Source organism: Schistosoma haematobium, chromosome ZW, assembly GCF_000699445.3.
Source record: "Schistosoma haematobium chromosome ZW, whole genome shotgun sequence".
NCBI lineage: Eukaryota > Metazoa > Platyhelminthes > Trematoda > Strigeidida > Schistosomatidae > Schistosoma > Schistosoma haematobium.
Genome location: NC_067195.1, coordinates 76305093 through 76324101, shown reverse-complemented (window position 1 = coordinate 76324101; position 19009 = coordinate 76305093). Strand labels below are relative to the sequence as shown.

Genomic DNA, 19009 nt, shown 5'->3' with positions numbered 1-19009 from the left:
AAAACGAGCGAGGAATAAGTTTGCTTCCGATTCCCGACCGTTGTTTCTACCTTGACGTGGTGGTCGGGCTTGCCTATCGTGATGAAGCAACCGAGCTATACTGGCTGGAACAACCGTTCCTCAATGTCCTACCATGTCAGACAGGTCGGTTGAAGAGCGGTAAGACTAAAAGCAACATACCCAAGGTCCGAAGGCGAAGTCGTACTGCTGACTGTAGAGAGGTGTGACTGCAGTAAGGTGTTTCCTTCAGACAACCAGCATGACAGCGATGCTGCCTTCCCACAAGGAGGGGTGGGGTTAGAAAAATTCGACCCTAAAAATGCACACCTCGCCTTATCCCACGGATATCCGTCTCCGGCGATAAGGTCTCAACAAGTACGGAGCTAACACAAAAATTACTCACAGAAAGGTCGTGTGTAACCGACCTCAAGCAGTTGTCCCTTGGGCACTGCACTGCGTTCACGCTCTCAGGTCACTAAGACCACCTGTAATCCAATTTCCTTTCCAGGTACCTCTGGAAGAACCCTTCCACGGTGTGGGCAACCGAGAAGTGATAATCGTCCTCATGCCTTTAACAGCAGTCAAGACCACTGTATTCATAATCAACCTCCGTCTTCACTTTCTATTATTCCTCCTGCATTGAATTTCACCTCTAAACTTCCTCTTTTGGTTTCCTCCTTAAGTGTCACCATAGCCAACGATTTTAGTGCTCAAAACACTGTCCCAGGTCTATTGAAACCTCGCTCCAAACTACACATTGGAGCCTTCAACGTACGAACCCTATGTCAAATCGGTCAACAGGCTTCCCTGGTTAGAACCCTATAATCTCGTACCATTGATGTATGCTGTGTCTCTGAAACACGCATACAGGATCCCAGTGTGGTCATTCACTTGACCTCACCTCGGCAAAACGGAGAGCCGACGAGACACCCTCCGTTTATCTGGTGACCCGACGGCCAGTTCGAAAAGTTCGTATATCTGGGTAGCTGCATAAGTGCTGGTGGTGGCGTCGGTGATGAGATCAGTTCATGTATAATGAAAGCCAGAGCGGGTTATGCCGATCTGGGTCATCTTTGGTGTCTTTGCGATGTTAGTCTGATTGTAAAAGGTCGTATCTACAACGCGTTGGTGATAGCAGTCATGTTCAATGCTCGTGAAACCTGGCCTCTCCGAGTTGAGAGTGTTGGACGACTCTTTGTGTTTGGTCATCGTTGTGTCTAGGATTGCTGAAATCCAACGGCAACACCACTTTAGTAATGCGGAGTTTTGGCAACGTGTACTCGGATACGGTGGTGATAATTCAATTTTCGCCACCATCTTGAAACATTTACCTTGGTGACTTGAATATGTATTACGAATTTCGTCTCAGTGTATGACATGTCTTGGTTTAAAAGAAAATCCCTACACTCCACCTATTAATTATAAAACTTCATTGAAATCCTGAACCGATTTAAGTTAGCCCACCATTCAAAACCTAAAAACAGTAAACAGCTGTCTCGTCCTAGTGTGTGACTGCACATTCGGAACCTAGGGTCTCTCGCTTGAGCTTTCAACCTGTAGACTACTGAGACCGGTATCTGTTCATTCAAATTTCACTATGTACTTTTATCAACAGTTCTATACTTTTCTATTATTTATCTATACTATGATTGTACTTTTCAAATGTTTCTAAAATATTGTTGTGATATCGGTAGAATTTCATTCATTGAATCAATAAAAGTAAATACTCCACAAAATAACATCGAATCACCTTTTTTATTCTTTTTTTCATGTTATTGTCAGCCTCATACAACTGGACGAAAGTTTGTCAGATGTACTTATCAGCATAAATAACAGCAGTCTATTCACTAATAGAATATCATTTGATTGTTTGATGTATAAACATAAGGTCAGAAGTAGTTAGATGTAACAAATTATTCATGGTGAATAACCGATATTCAATGATGAATAAACTTTAGTTTCATTTCACAATTTATATCGAATATTTAGTTCTTCGGGTTAGGTATGCATATATTACGTACACAAACATTAATTTGTATTCAAACTCCAATTTTACACAATTCATTAAAATATTCTTCATGTGTATATGATAAACGAAGCGTATGTCTATTCAAATATTATTGTAGATTCCTGGTTAATTCATACAATTACCTAAACAATTTTTTTCTCTTATTCGATAACATTCTTTGAAAAAGTAACATTTCATTTCATCTTAAATAAATGTTAATTCTTTACATTCAGGTGTGCCTTATTGATCCCAACAATGATACATCGTGGAAAGAATTAATGAAATCAAATAAACATATACAAACAGATGGGGTCCACATGAAAGATCAACTTAATCCTAATTCGAGTACTCCAGGTGAATATTATGTAAAAAAAGCAGGTTGTATGTTTTTTTTCTCTTATTTAAAAAATGACAGTAAAGTATTAATGTCTTTTTACCAGTTAAATTAACTGTACAATGAGGGATAGACAAGTTGGTTTGGGCACCCGAGCAGTATCACAGCCCTCACACAAATCAAATGAGATTTGTGTGGCGCTTATGTATTTGGCGCCCCCTCGTACCAATATCTATGTTTCATAATAATAATAATAATAATAATAATAATAATAATAATAATAATAATAATAATAATAATAATAATAATAATAATAATGATAATGATAATAATAATAATAATAATAATAACAATAATAATAATAATAATAATAATAGGTTAAGGATTAATAATTAAGAGTCAAATGCTTTAATCACTAAATCATTACTTTTCATCAATAACAATCGTAATGTTTTCTAGCTCATGATATATCGATCATTTAGATGAAACTGCACTCAGTTTTGTTACCCATTTAGTACATATCTTATATATCTGTTTTAAATTTCCTTGTCAACTTTTTAATCTTTGCAAGTAAAGTAAAATAATATATTGATTATGTTTTCTTGATTTAGAGCTTTTGTCAGAAGCCGTAAAATTACTAAAAGGCGAGTATGTCATTCGTGCAATTAAACAGCAAAATATGGATCGTGCACTTATTTTCTGTCGTACAAAATTGGACTGTGATAATCTGGAACAGTATTTCATATCAATGGGTGGTGGTGAGTCAATTAAATACCTTTATTTTTTCAAAAACACCAAGCTGGTGTGTTCGGTTTACTAATTAACTTTAACGAAATGCAATATTGAGCGCTAAAATGTTACGCAAAATTTACATATCATCCCAATGTTGAAGAATTTTAATTGCTTGCTCTTAGTCAGTAGTCGGAGTCAATCGATTGGTTGTTTTTAACTTAAGTGTTTAATGCTAGTTGGTGCTTGTTAGTACGGCGTATCTACAATCTCAAGGTGACTGGTGTACTCGGTCAGATTCAAACATACATGCAGTGTCACATTTAAAGACGTTACCACAAAGCTATTTCGGTTGTGATTGTCCTCTCATGGTAAGTTACGAATTTTAATCACTTGTCTAAGAAACTTCACATCACAGTGTACTTTGATATTACGTGACTGGCGAAAATTAATATGAATACGTTATTGAAATATTTCCCGAATATACATCAATTCTATTATCATCCAATCGTAAATAGTTGTTATATCACTATCAATGTTTTACTTGATAGTTTCAAACAAATTGAGCATTATTTCACTGGTTGAACTCATGAGTCAATTGAAGCTAGACCATCATGGAAAACCTGGAAGCACTGGACGGCCGTTTCGTCCCAGTATGGGACTCCTCAGCAGTGCACATCCACGATCCCGCCCCCCGCGAGATTCGAACCCAGGACCTATCAGTCTCGCGCCAGGCGCTTAACCAACTAGACCATTGAGCCGGCATCCAACAGTGTTAACTCATTCTGAAATTGAGCATTAATTTGATTATTTATTATAATAAAATGATATATTTGCAATATCTCAATTAGTAGAAATTTGATTTTCTACTCATTATTTTCATTATTAAATATTCATAATAATTAAATTATAATTAATCTGTCTACCTGTACATATTTCGTAATAAATGGATCCTCCTTATCCATCATCCATTCCAACTCTTATGTATACAAACTAAGTGAATACAACTTATCCTCACTAGTTATCTCTTCTCTTCATGGAAAATTATGTAATATTTTATACATTAGAAATTTGAATCAGCTTACGTAATCTTAATCAAAGTAGATTAAAATAAATTATTTATCTTGTCTGATATCTAGTTAAATGATCTGTGAATTTTAATACTCTAAATAATCGTAATTCATTTCCGCATTATTATAATGTTATGTTTCACAAATTTCTTTTCGAAACTTTCAATATATATATATATATATATATATATATATATATATATATATATATATATATATATATATATATATATGCGCTAACCGGCTCGGAATATCTGGAAAAGAATTCATCATCCAGCCTTCTTTTACTTACAGATGTGATATATAAATAAATCCCGGAAAGGAATGGCATACCAAATATCTTTGAACTTCTGGTCGGTGTGCACGAGTTTAATATTACCCGTAAACGGCACACTGACTAAGAAAATCTTAATAGTACTCTACTTCAACTAAAATGTAAGAACGTTGGACTAGTGAGAGATGCGTGAAATACTTTATTCAATAATATGATGTAATTCAGTGATTGCATATAATTTGAGAGGAATTTATCATGTAAAGTACTAGGAATAATAACTAGGATTGTTCAAATCACATATGTATTTAGACATACAACGATAATTAATCGAAGGATAATGTAACAACAAGGTTCACCAAAGGAATTTGGAAGCTTGTATATTCACTTCTCGTTTGTCTCTTCCTTGTGGTTCATTATTCGCCATTATTTTGAGGTATAGTAGGCCAATCAGACATCGAGTGCACTGTATCGACCGATATCTGATTCTCTTTTCTAAAGAATTAGTCACACTACCAGTCAGATATACGGTTTACATCTCTAAAGGACATGTTTATATATAACGGTTATCTCCCGATTGAATTGTTTGTTAAAAGCATTCTAATCACGTTCTCACTCTGCTATCTAGTTTAACCCGCATGTAGGATGCTTGTGTGTATCAGTATCAGAATCGTACATCTCACATGACTTTTCGCAAAACCTTAGTCTTATAACGTTTCATTTATCCTATGGTGAAGAGAATATTCTAAATTGGTTATCATTACATTCTAACTTGAACTGCCATCAACAAATTAAACCATAACTTTCAGCATGAAATCGTGGAGATCTAAATTTTTATTGGAATCACAAACCGATCTAAGTTAGACCACCATTAAAAACCTGGAAGAACTAACGCCCCCTCCGTTCTAGTATGTGAATTCTCAACAGCGCTCATCGACGAACCCGCATGCGGGATTCGAATCCGGGACTTCCTATCATGGTATATTTAGTTTACCAAGTACTCATTTCTAACCAGTTTATCTTCAAAGCTATAAAGCAGTATATAAGTTAGATTATCAGTCTGAAAACTAGCTATATATTTTCTAGAATTAACCATACCATTCAGGTTCCTCAAGAAATACCCTTCCACGGTGTGGGCAGCCGGGAAGTGATATCAGCCCTCATACCCGTGACAGCACAAGAGACCAAGGTGGTCACATTCAAATCTCTCCTACACCTTCTAATACCTCTCTTATCTCCCCGACTAACCCTCCCCACGTCTCTTTATCACCTCGCACCGCTAGGGCAAACGATTCGAGTACGTGGAACGCCATTCCTGGTCTCCTGAAACCACGCTCTAAACTACACGTAGGAGCTTTTAACGTACGAACACTTTGCCAAATAGGACAGCAGGCTTCCTTAGCTAAAACTTTAGAATCTCGCGCCATCGATGTGTGCTGCGTCTCCGAAACGCGCATACAGGATCCAAGTAGCGTCATTCATTTGACCTCACCATGCCAAAATAAGGAACCGACTCGATTTACGCTTCGTGTATCTAGAAGCCCTGATTCTGCTTCCCGTGGCCTCGCCGGCGTAGGTATAGCATTGAGTCCTAGGGCAGAACTAGCTCTCTTAGAGTGGATCCCAGTAGACAGTCGTTTGTGCGCTGTCCGACTGAACGGAACAGTAAGAATCCGGAAAGATAGAAACACTCGTCGTTGCCTCTTCGTCGTCTCTGCCTATTCTCCCACTGACTGCAGCTCAGATGATGTAAAAGATGAGTTTTACAGAAAGCTTTCGGACCTTCTCCGAAAAGCTAAGCGCTCGGATGTAGTAATAGTGACCGGTGACTTTAATGCTCAAGTAGGTAAACTAAGCGATAGGGAAAGACACCTAGGTGGATCTTATGGTGTCGTGGCTCAAAGAACAGATAATGGCGACCGTCTGTTGCAGCTATGCTCAGATAACCGCCTGTTCCTTGCAAATACTAACTTTAAACATAAGGAAAAACATCTTTTAACATGGAGACCCCTAATTCGTCCCAACGTTGGACCCAAATAGATCACATCGCTATCAGCCACCGATGGAGGGGCTCGATAGAAGACTGTCGCTCATTCTGGAGCACATGCCTAGATTCAGATCATGCTCTAGTGCGAGCGCGTATTTGCTTGCGTCTTACTGGACGTAGGAAAGACGCTGCAAGGAAACCTCTTAGGGGCCTACTTAATGATAGTCAAGCTAAGAGTATATTTCAGGAACAACTAGGAAAACAGTTAGCCAGCCATGAATGTGATGCCCACCCCGATGCAGCATGGAATGATATCCGAAAAGCTGTGGAAACAGCAGTGATATCTGCTAGTAAAGTAAACCAGAAGGTTAGGGAGCAACACTGGATCTCAGCAGCATCTATCTCACTGATAGATGCTCGGAAACTCATTCCACCTGGCTCTGAACATAATGAGGAGCGGAGTCAGCTTAAGCGCAAGCTGACAAGAAGCCTACGCAATGATCGCGAACAGTGGTGGGTGGCGAAAGCAAGAGAGATGGAAAAGGCAGCGGCAATAGGTAATAGCAGACAATTGTTCAGACTTGTTAAGGAAACCGGTATTAGGAAACCGACTGTTAGTGAAACAATTTCAGAGAAAGATGGACATATTATTCATTCTCAATCCAGGAGATTGGATCGATGGGCAGAACACTTTAGGGATCAGTTCAACTTGCCTTCAGCCACACTTCGGTTTCCCACAATCTCTAGTCAACCTGAATGGCAAGTTAATGTAGGTCCTCCGTCCCTTTACGAAGTTGAAAAAGCCATAGGAAATCTGAAACGAGGGAGAGCAGCAGGCCCTGACAGGTTTACTCCTGAGATTTTTAAGGACGGTGGTCCAGTATTAGCAATGAGATTAACCGAGGTCTTAGGTAGAATTTGGGAACTGGACGTAATCCCATCTGACTGGTCTCAATCACTGATTGTGCCAGTCTATAAGAAAGGACAAAAGTCCTCTTGTGACAATCACAGAGGAATCAGTTTGACTAATATAGTGTCTAAAATATTAGCTTCAATAATACTTCGACGCCTAACTAAAGCTCGTGAAGAGCAGACCAGAGAAAATCAGGCTGGTTTTCGACCTGGACGTGGTTGTATAGACCACATATTCACACTACGTCAGGTTCTAGAACACAGACACACATTCAGACGCCCCACAATGGTAGTATTTCTCGACCTTAAGGCGGCATTCGACTCTGTTGATCGTGAGGTTCTATGGCAGTGTTTGTCACTGAAAGGAGTACCAAAGAAGTACATTAACCTTATAAAGGCTCTCTACTCGAACACAACTGGTAGAGTGAGAGCTTATGGCGAACTGTCATCAGAATTGATTACCTCAAGTGGTATTCGTCAGGGCTGTCCACTCTCCCCATTCTTGTTCAACTTTGTGGTCGACGTACTTTTAGAGATAACACTGTCCTCATGTAAATTTACAGGGGTTGAACTTCTACCGGGAGGTTCACTTGTTGACTTAGAATATGCAGATGACATAGTTTTATTTGGTGAAGACGCTGACAAAATGCAGAGTCTTCTGACCACTCTAAGCAACAATGCAAGCATGTTCGGGATGCGATTCTCTCCCTCGAAATGCAAAATGTTGCTTCAGGATTGGGTTACATCGACACCCGAACTAGTGATAGGGAGTGAAGTAGTTGAGTGTGTCGACCGCTTCACTTATCTTGGAAGTCTCATCAGTCCTTGTGGTCTGGTGTGTGACGAAATCTCAGCACGGATACAGGAGGCTCGAATAGCTTTTGCCAACTTGCGTCATTTATGGCGTAGGCGAGATATCCGTCTATCAACCAAAGGACGTGTTTACTGCGCAGCAGTTCGTTCCGTCCTACTTTATGGCAGTGAAACATGGCCGGTAAGAGTAGAGGATATCCGTAGGCTACTAGTATTTGATCATAGGTGTCTTCGAAACATTGCTCGTATATCATGGGACCATCGAGTAAGTAACACAGTTGTTAGGAAACGGGTACTAGGTAAGGATGGCAAATCAATTGATGACGTAGTGAAACTTCATCAGTTGAGATGGTTGGGACACGTGTTACGTATGCCCAACGACCGACTGCCTCGACGTGCTATGTTCAGTGGTATAGGAGTAGGGTGGAAGAAAGCTAGGGGCGGCCAGACCAAAACATGGCACAAGTCCATGAAGTCACTGACAAGTGGACTGAGTCATGTTGGTAGGTGTAGACTACTTGGTTGGGGACCGCGAGATGATAGCAACCGATGGTTAGAGACCCTGAATGACATAGCTCAAAATCGTTTGCAATGGCGCAGGTGCATCCACTCTCTGTGTTCTGCCAAATTCTAATCTTCTGAATTCTTCATGTCCCTTTTTTTCCTCTTTCCAAATTTATCTCACTGGATTATACTCTTTAAATAACATCTCCAAACCCTAATCTTCCCGATTACTGCTTATACTCTTATTACCTTTACCACTATGGGATTTGAATCGACAACTGCATCTCTGTGCTAATGTGGTGTGGCAACTCGAACTGATGTACGTACGTACGAAGTTCTACGTTGTTCCTGACTGACTGACTGAGAAAGTTATGATGTAAAATTCTTGTATAAAGTGAGAAATGTATTCATCATTGAAGTAATCAGAATCAATAAAAGTGTAAGTAATCTGAAAGTTGGTTTATGAAGTGGTATGACGGGATTAAAAAGCAAAATTATATTATTTTACCCATTGTGATTTGTGTTCAGCGTTACTTCCGTTTTAATTCAATATAGTGATTATTCATAGTGGTATTTGTCTTGTTTTCGAATGTGATATTTCACTAGGTATAACATATATTCGAGTGTGATTTTGATCCAAGATACAATATTCTTGTATTAGATTAACATAAACTATGCTCAGCATGATACATGGAATGTGATTTGTTATAATTCTAAGTATTTTTCATATACGTGATTTCATCCTTATTAATAATCAAAATGGGTGTACAGTCAATATATATATATATATATATATATATATATATATATATCGAGTGTATTTTCGACTTGGATCGTCGTGTTTTAGAGTTAATAAGTTTTCAATTGTATCAGTTTTGATGTAAAGTGATTCCGATATAACAAACAGCGACGACCAGTCATGATATAAAGCCTACAGTATGAATGGTAATCGAGGATCTTAAGTAGAATAGATCTTGTATGATGGAATCAAAAGACGAAAAGATAGGAACATTTTTTAAAATATTACTTAAGGGTTATATATGATGAATTAAGAAAGTTTAAAAAAATTTTTTTTTGTTGATCAGATATGGTAACTAAAGATTCTGGAATGTAAAATGAGTTTAGACCCGGAATACCGAAGTAAGAATTGTGAATTTCCTTTATCAGCTATATGTTACAGAATAGAGAAAGTTATTGAACATCTAAGTTGTCTTTTGTCAAGTCATTCTAAGATATAGTTGGAGAATCGTTTTGTTCACTATTAGTATGAAAATCCTTGCATATTATTACATATGCAATAAGTGTAGTTAATTTCCATTAGTGTTAAAGAATCGACGATTGTAATTGATAGTTCTTTTTATTGTGAACTCCACATTATGGTATGCACTACTAACTGGTTAAAGCAAACTCAAATTTCACTTCATTCAAGTTCCTGTTATCTCATTTCATCGTAATCTCAGTAGTCCACAAATAAATGATTTGACTATTCCATGACATCTAATATTATCTAGGATAACCTTACACCAAGCTTTCCAATGCTTATCGTGTCTATTTCTAGCTCTGTTAAATAGTGACGAATGTACCGTATACTACGTGCTGTATTGTACATTTAGAATAGTACTAAATATGTAGTAATTCCATTTATCTCGATATTTCTTAATTCATTGAACTGTCGAATATGATGAGAATTATTTTCAACAAAGCTGACTGAAAAAGTATATGCATCGAAAATATCTTCGTTTTATGTGATAAGTTTACTTGACACTGACTTTTCACACTAAGTAGCTAATTGTTATCTGTTGATAATTTTTATACACCTAGGACCTAATCGTCGTGATTCACCATTTACTTGCGTTTGTCTTCATAGTGATCGAGCTCCTCCGGAACGTAAAGCAAATTTGCAAAAGTTCAAGGTATTAGTCACTATTTATTTCATCTTGGAAATTTTTGTCAATTATTTAATGCGTTTTCTCGGTAATCGAGAGTATCTGTTAACAAATGATTTTTTCCTCTTTTTCCAGAATGGAGATGTTCATTTTCTTATATGTACGGATGTTGCTGCACGTGGTATCGATATTACTGGTCTCCCATATGGTAAGTGGATGAATAAATCACATTCATTTTCAAAACTGTTTTTTGTTAATGCTACCTTCTCATATTTGGAAGAATAGTAATTTAGTTAATGATGTAACTTGACGACGCATCAACATATCCCGTGATCTGTTGATGATATGAACTAACAGACAAGATCCCTTACTCATTTCCCTCTTATATCACAGGTAGCTACCTATCACGAATTAATCAAATCAACAAATATCGACCATTAAATACAGGCTCAGTGGTGTATAGATTAGGAGCTTGCAGCGCGACTTAATGGTTATGGGTTTGACCCTCGATAGGGTCATAGATTCGCACCTTTAACGAGTCCCATACGTGAACAAAAATTTATGCAGTACTTTCTAACTCTTGATGGTTTCCTGACTAAAGTCAGTCTATGACGTAAACAATGTAGCGGCATCAACAATTCGATCATTACTGATCCACAATATTATTTAAAAGGCCTTTTTTCTCTCTTTTGATAAGGTTATTTGATCTTTAGAAGAATAAGAAAACATACTCTGATAACTTCATAGAAATTATATCTTGCCACAACGAGATTGCTATTTGTTATAAAATCGAAACAAAACTTATTTGTTTTCTTTTTTACTATGTGTGTTCAAAACTCAGCATTTTTATGACTCCGGACTTTTATTTCCATCGTTAGCTAGTTTTAGGCATTTGTCACTCCCTTTATTGTGTACTCACAGTTGCCATAATTTCTTCCCCACTTTGTTTCTTTTTGTAGTAATTAATGTGACATTGCCAGATGAAAAACAAAATTACGTGCATAGAATCGGTCGTGTAGGTCGTGCTGAAAGGTGAAAAGAGAAGTGATTTCTCCAATATGTATTTGCTGATTGTTTTTATCTAAGGATATTATCATTTTATGGTGTCCTCAGAAAAATTTACTCGTTTTGTGTAGAGTTTCGTTTAATCTGACGCTTCTTTATCATTGAATTGTGTATGAATATGATGATTGCGTCAAATAATTTTCTCTTCACGATTTGTATTCATCGCGTTAACGATAAACCATTTTAGTGCATTATTTTATATATTCTCACTTAAGGGATCATCAGCTGTTTACAAAAATAGACGTCTTTATTGAGAATGTGTAGCACAAATGTACAGATTGATGATGTACTATGTTTGGTAGCCACACTTTTCTACATACCAAGTTATGAAAATGCTGACTATACAAAAATAAGTGAAGCAAAAATGTAAACTTTAAAATTAATAGTTGACGCTTATAATGAATTGGACCGCAACTCTGGTGATCTTATTTTACGAAGGTTACTAGTCTTTGGATTATTCTCTTCGTTCTTTACTCAGCATTATTTATTTATGTGTGGCCGCCTGAGGAAACCACCTGCTTCGGTTTGGACACTCGGGCAGTATTCCAGCCCTCACACAAATCGAATGATTCATGTGGCGCATATCTATTTGGTGCCTCCTTGTACCAAAGTTTATGTGTTTGAATAAATAATATTTATTGGGATATTTCTCAAAAACTTACTTAAGTATTAAATTGATTACTTACGGTATACTAGAAATTTTCATATTATGATTAAGACAACATATATAATCGGACAGTATTGTTTAATTAGACATGATAATAATAAGACATGATTCTCATCATATAGTTGATCTACATTTTCCTACTGTTTCTTATACTGAATATGTAGAGCGTTGATTTAATAATTAAACCACTGATTGCTTCAACTATTAGGTCTTAATAAATGTGAACCGCGTTTCACTTCTTAAAGGTTGATTTGTCCACTATTATTATTATTGTTATCAGCCTATTGATTGGGTAGACTCATATGTTTACTCATTCCTGTTTGATTTCATCCTTTTGTATTCAACATCACTTCATGTTGGATGATGACATAAAATTAAAGCAACTGTTTCATCGATTTTCCTTCGACATTTCCGTTTCTATTTTATGATTCCCAAACTGCATAACGTGCAGCATTAGTGAACATTTATATAAATTAACCTAATTGCATAACACTTACCCATACAAAGTTCATTGGAGGGACCTTTGTTTGGATAATTAAGTACCAAGCTGTACAATCATATATATATATATATATATATATATATATATATATATATATATATATATATATATATATATATATATATATATATATATATATATATATATATATATATATATATATATTAAGTTGACTCTACATGGTATACTTTAAAATTGTTTCTTGAATTTCTTACTAATTATGTTGATATCTGAACAGTTGGCTAATACTAATAATACATTCAGTAGAATCTAGGGTGAAATTAGCATAGTTCTGTCAAATATTAAATGTTACCCAAATTATCATTTACGTAACGTATACTATATGATATTATAAATTATTCAGTTTATTTGCTATTGTTTGATGTCGATATTTTTTGTTAAAAGCGTGAGATACATTTTACTAGTGTTTAAACACGCTAACTCAAATAAATTCTTTGAAACATATTAGTGTTTCCTGTTTAAATGTTAATCTGTATACCTTATTGTTTCACCTAACGAACATATACAGTCAATTTGAGTATTAACGTTTTACGTAACCAAAGTTTCATACACCGGAAATGCTTTAATGATTTTTCCTTTCCACTGTTCATATACACTTGTCGGTGTATATTTTATTAGTTACGAGTTTGTGCTCTCTAAAATATCTCATTCCATAAATAACAAATCGTGAAGGTTCTTCACTCGAACACTATCAATCAAGTCAGAGGTTATGGCGAACCGTCATCTGATTCTGCAACTATAAGCGGTGCCCGGCAAGGCTGTCCAGTTTCTCCATTTTTGTTCAACTTTATCATAGATCTACTGCTGGAAATAACATTCTCGTGGACTGAATTTTCGGACATTGATCTCCTACCAGGAGGTCCACTTATCGACTTAGAATGCGCAAATGACATAATCCTGTTTTGTGAACATGCTGATAAAATGCGAAATCTTTTGTTAGCACTGAGTAGCAATGCCAGGATGTTCGGGATGCGTTTCCCCCCTCTAAATGCAAATTGTTGCTTCAGGACTGGCCTACCACAATACCTGAACTAAGAATAGGTTGTGAAGTAGTCGAATGCGTTGACAACTTTACCTATCTTGGAAGTTTGATCAATCCTAATAGGTCGGTGTGTGACGAAATCTGTGCACTAATTCGAAAATCTCGTTTGGCTTTTACCAACTTGCGTGACCTATGGCGAATGCGAGATATCCGTCTTTCAATTGAGGGACCAGTATACTGCTTGGCAGTTCGTTCTACTTTACGGCTGCGGATATTCGTAAGTTCCTGGTATTTGATCACAGATGTCTTAGAAAGATTGCTCGCATCCACTTGAATCACCAGGTAAGTAATATTGAGGTTAGACGCAGAGTATTGAAGAGTGATGTTAAATCGGTTGATGAGGTTGTGAATCTTCATAGACTGAGATTTTTGGACCACGTGTTACGTATGCACAATGCTGAGTAGTGTTGGGGATGGTTGGAAAAAAGTTAGGGGCGTCCAAATTAAATCGTGGTATTAGTCCTTGAAGTCACTGAATTCTGGTTTTAGCCATGTTGGTAGGTGCATATTACTTGGTTGGGGTCCGCGTGACTATCGTAACCAATGGTTGGAGACTCGGGGTGACATGGCTGAGAATCGGTCACAATGGCGTAGGTGTATACACTGTTTGTCTTCACTTAAACCGTGAGATTAAAATTACTTTATACTTTCCTTCCTGTATCATATCTTTATACGCAATATCCGTTTTATATATTACTACCATTGAAGTAACTGCTATGAATTTGTTGTTCATCTTGTTGTGCTAATGTGTTACGGCAACTTGGACTTATGGATGTATGTACCTGGTCCTATTTTGTAGCTTACCCAGTAGTATTCATATTTTTCTTCGAAACCTGTGTTTGTTCGTAGTATTAATTTTTTTATAACATTGAATTGGGTTATGTTTCGCAACACGTTTAGAATAGAAATTTTTGCGAAACAGGACCAAAAACGAAGTTGTTCAATCGCGTCCAATGAAAATTTTTTTATTTAAGAATATGATTTAGTATACTGATTTTTTTTTTCAATGTACGTCGAACTAATTACAAATCAATAACTGTTCCCAATAGAATTAATAATTCACTCTTGATACTTTAGTCCCCATAAGCAGGTTTGCTTATTGATACAAGGACTATGTACTATTCACTCTGTTGATGTTCTATTGGAATAATGAGGCATTGTTACGTTTTGTCTCTGTAAATGAGCCTGTTGTTCGTCATTACAACATTGCAAATATTATTTATTTTTTATTTGTAATGTAGAAGCTTCTGTTTAACCGTTTTGTCTAGAAAACTGATGATTATTATCTTCAATTTCCTCTTTTACTCAACCTTTATTGTTTCATAGAATGGGTCTGGCGATCAGTCTAGTGTCAACGGTCAAAGAAAAAGTAAGCACAGTAATCTATTGTACATGTTAGGCTATAGTAAACAATCCTCTGCATAAAATTTACAGTTTTTATATAAACTCCACATCAGTAGTGTCCAATTAGAAAAATTTATTCAGATATATTCCAACAGTTTTTAATTACTGTTCATCTTATACTGCAGTTATTTTTCATATTTTGATAATTTTCCTCTCGTATCCCAAAGTGTTTAGCACCATAATAGTTTTTTGGCTTTTGACGAAAATGTGCGTGAACGTACATCTAGCCATTTGCATACACATTATCACCTCGTCAAAACAGACCACACTATCTTGCTTTCTTATTAACTCTGTCAATAGGCCTATCAACTATTGACTATACTCAGATAGTAATTATAAACAGTTCAGTTAAATAAAACCATGAGATTACGTGATATTCCGATTATATATCACAGTGAATATATTTCTGTTATTATATTAACGATGAAATATGAAAAGTAGTTGAATTTTTGTTTTATTATCACTTGTTTTCTACTATTATTCTTGGATGAAATAGTCAGCTTAACTTCAATCCAGATATACTTTTCTGTACCAAGTCTACAAGATAAAATGTTGAACTAAATATATCCTAGCAGTCAACAATAGGTTCTATTGTGAATCGCGAGTTGGCTACTCTAAATTCTACCGATTGACTAGCTTCAGATATCCCAGTTCGACCCCAATACTGTTCCCAATCTCCAATATATCAGAACACGAACCGTGGTTGAGAAATCGTTTATGGGGTCAGGAGCAGCAGAATAATGATTTACAAACAAATGCGTATTTATACAGTTAGGATTACTATAAATATTGACCAACAGAAAGATGACACGTTAAATAATATTGACCAATAGGAAAATGACACGCGAAATAAATATTGATCAGTAGGGAAATGACACCATTTAACGTTCAAGGGTAGCGTTAGACTTAACTGGATAATTGTTTTTGGGATATTCTTCTGAGTATCCCAACAGGTTCATAGCCTAGATTGCGATCTTTCCACCATTCATCAACTAATTATAGTCAGCCCCCAAATGCCCTGGTATGGCCGAGAGTGGAATGGGCCCGCCCTCCTTGTCGAAATGTTCTCACACGGCCACGCGTATACAGCCTCTGCCAGAGAAGTCCTATTCACTGTATTCTCGTGTCATTACTGTTGTTTACGAAAATGAGAGGACGAAAAGCGAATGTCCAGCGCTTTAACCGGATTCCAAACCAAATCAATGGTGCACATGGGCTCCAGTATCCTGAGGGAACAAATGGCGTGTGAACCAATCTTTGGTCACCAGCTACCATGGGACTGCATCTCCTCACGATGCTCCACTGCCTTGTGTCTCGGGGTGTGGCCCCCTGAGGAAACCATCTGCCTCGGTCTGGGCACCCAGGCAGTATCACAGCCTACACACAAATATAATGAAAATGATGGTATTTACTGAAAACTCTATTCTCGCTTCGATTAACAGTCAAACAATTCACATTATTATTATTATTATCTTTGTTTACTACGTCACTTATTCGCTCACTTTTATTCCCACTTTACGTATCCTTATTTTTCGACTTATACAGCAGCTCGCCTATGATGGAAACTCGGTTCTATCTAAACGTTCTCGAGTCACTGCCTGGTTGAAAATTGGACGCTACCACCAAATACGAATACTGAGACAGTCCTTCTGAAACCACGTGCACCATTCAAACTGGCTGCCTTCAAGGTTTGCACACTTATGCAGGTTGGACAACAGATAGGGCTGGCTATGTCTTTAGAAAGTCTTAATATCGACGTTTGTTGTCCATCCGAGACCCGTATTCAAGACTCTGGCGAAGTACTACAAATTCGATCTCCATCTGTCGCTTCGAAAAGCTTGTTTTACGTGCGCTTATCCTGGGACCCTGTGGCATCTTCGTCTGGTCTTGCTGGCGTTGGTGTCGCACTGAGCGCTAGAGCTGAGGCAGCACTAATTGATTGGATCCCTATTAACAGTCGATTGGTTATGTGCTGTTAGATTAGGAAGTTCTATCAAAGTGGGAAGAAATCGGCGTGAGAAACAATGTCTTTTCGTCATCTCCGCCTATGCTCCAACAGATTGCAGCCCGGATGCAATCAAGGATGAGTTTTACCACCAGTTATCTGTTCTTCTCCAGAAAGTGCGTTCGACGGATATTGTAGTATTAGCCGGAGACTTGCATGCTCAGGTCGGGCATCTAGGCACAGAAGAGAGTCGTTTAGGTGGCCGATGGAGACTAGTTGGTCGCAGGACAGATAACGGGAACCGTCTACTGCAACTGTGCACAGACCACAACCTGTTTCTGACTAGCACTAACTTTCGGCACAGTCATCGCCGATCTACCACCTGGCGTCCTCCCTCTGCATCCCAAGCCTGGACTCAGATTGATCACATCGCGATCAGCTACCGCTGGCGTGGTTGTGTACAAGACTGCCACTCCTTTTGGAGTACCTATCTGGACTCTGATCATGCTCTGGTCTGCGCCAATCTTACCTTACTTTTCAGTGGCTAACGAAATGATCGTCACCAACGGATTGATGTTAGCAAGCTGGTTGCAACTTCTGTTGCTAGTAAGTATCGAACCGAGCTATCTACTATTCCACCGAAACGTTTAGATGAGCATTGGTTGCAACATCATGATGCCATCAAAATGGTGAGTAAAGCCACTTGCGGCTTCGCGAAACGTCCCACTTATAAGCACTGGGTTTCTTCAGGCACCTCACAATTCATCGAAGCCCGTCGGTCTACTCCGGGTGACCGTGAGTTTGACCATAAACGAAGGATGTTACGTAAGGAAATTGGGCAAAGCTTGCGTAAGGACCGAGAAGCCTGGTGGTCGGAGCGTGCTAATGAGCTGGAAGCAGCAGCTGCATCTGGTAACTACCGAAAGCTCTTCCAACTCACCCGAGCCACTGGCATCAAGAAGTCTGGTGTGAGCGAAACAATCTGTGATGATAACAGGATGCCAATCACTAACATCCATCGACGTCTTGGACGATGGGCAGAATTTTTCAAAGGGCAGTTCAACTGACCTGCTGCCCCGGCAACATCGATCAGACTGTCCTGCCCTCCATGGCCGGTGACGACTGATCCACCAAATGAGGCGGAAGTCCGCAAGGAACTCCAACTCTTGAAACGCTACAAATCACCTGGCCCAGACGACTTACCTTCGGCTCTTTTTAAAGATGGTAGCGAATTTCTGACTAAGGAACTAACGACGTTGTTTACGAAGATCTGGGAGCTAGAGAGTGTTCCAACATCATGGAATGAGTCGATAGTTGTCCCTATCTTTAAAAAGGGTTCACGTCGTTCCTGTAAAAACTATCGAGGGATAAGTCTACTTCCGATTGAGTCCAAACTGTTGGCTTCCGTCATACTTTGTAGGTTGTTCAAAACTCGAGAAAGATTGACTCGTGAGGAACAGGCTGGTTTTCGTTCTGGTCGAGGATGTATTGGTCATATCTTCAACCTCCGCCAGATGTTAGAACACCGCCATACTTTTCAAAGGCCAACAATCGTAGTGTTTGTTGACATCAGAGCTGCCTTCGATTCGTTGAACAGGACTGTTCTCTGGGATTGTCTATTGAAGAAGGATGTGCCTGAGAAGTTTATTAACATCCTAAAAGCCCTATATACAAACACCTCAGGGAGAGTGAAGGCATACAACCACCTCTCTCCATTGTCCTATTCGAGCAGTGGGGTTAGGCAGGGTTGCCCAATCTCACCATTCCTCTTTAACTTTGCCATCGATGACATTCTGGAAACAGCTCTGATGGATGTAAGTAGTGGCGGTGTGGATCTGTTGCCTGGAGA

At 38.0% G+C, this 19009-nt stretch overlaps 1 protein-coding gene across 1 annotated transcript in view; it reads left to right on the top strand.

Annotated features, from left to right (window-relative positions):
• Positions 1-19009, top strand: part of DDX1 (ATP-dependent RNA helicase ddx1) — a 40018-nt gene that overhangs the window by 17407 nt on the left and 3602 nt on the right. The window contains exons 10-15 of the mRNA XM_051218870.1: positions 2242-2362; positions 2954-3100; positions 10450-10541; positions 10650-10722; positions 11474-11546; positions 15138-15180. Coding sequence (XP_051072506.1) covers positions 2242-2362; positions 2954-3100; positions 10450-10541; positions 10650-10722; positions 11474-11546; positions 15138-15180 — 549 coding nt within the window. The remainder of the gene's footprint in view (positions 1-2241; positions 2363-2953; positions 3101-10449; positions 10542-10649; positions 10723-11473; positions 11547-15137; positions 15181-19009) is intronic.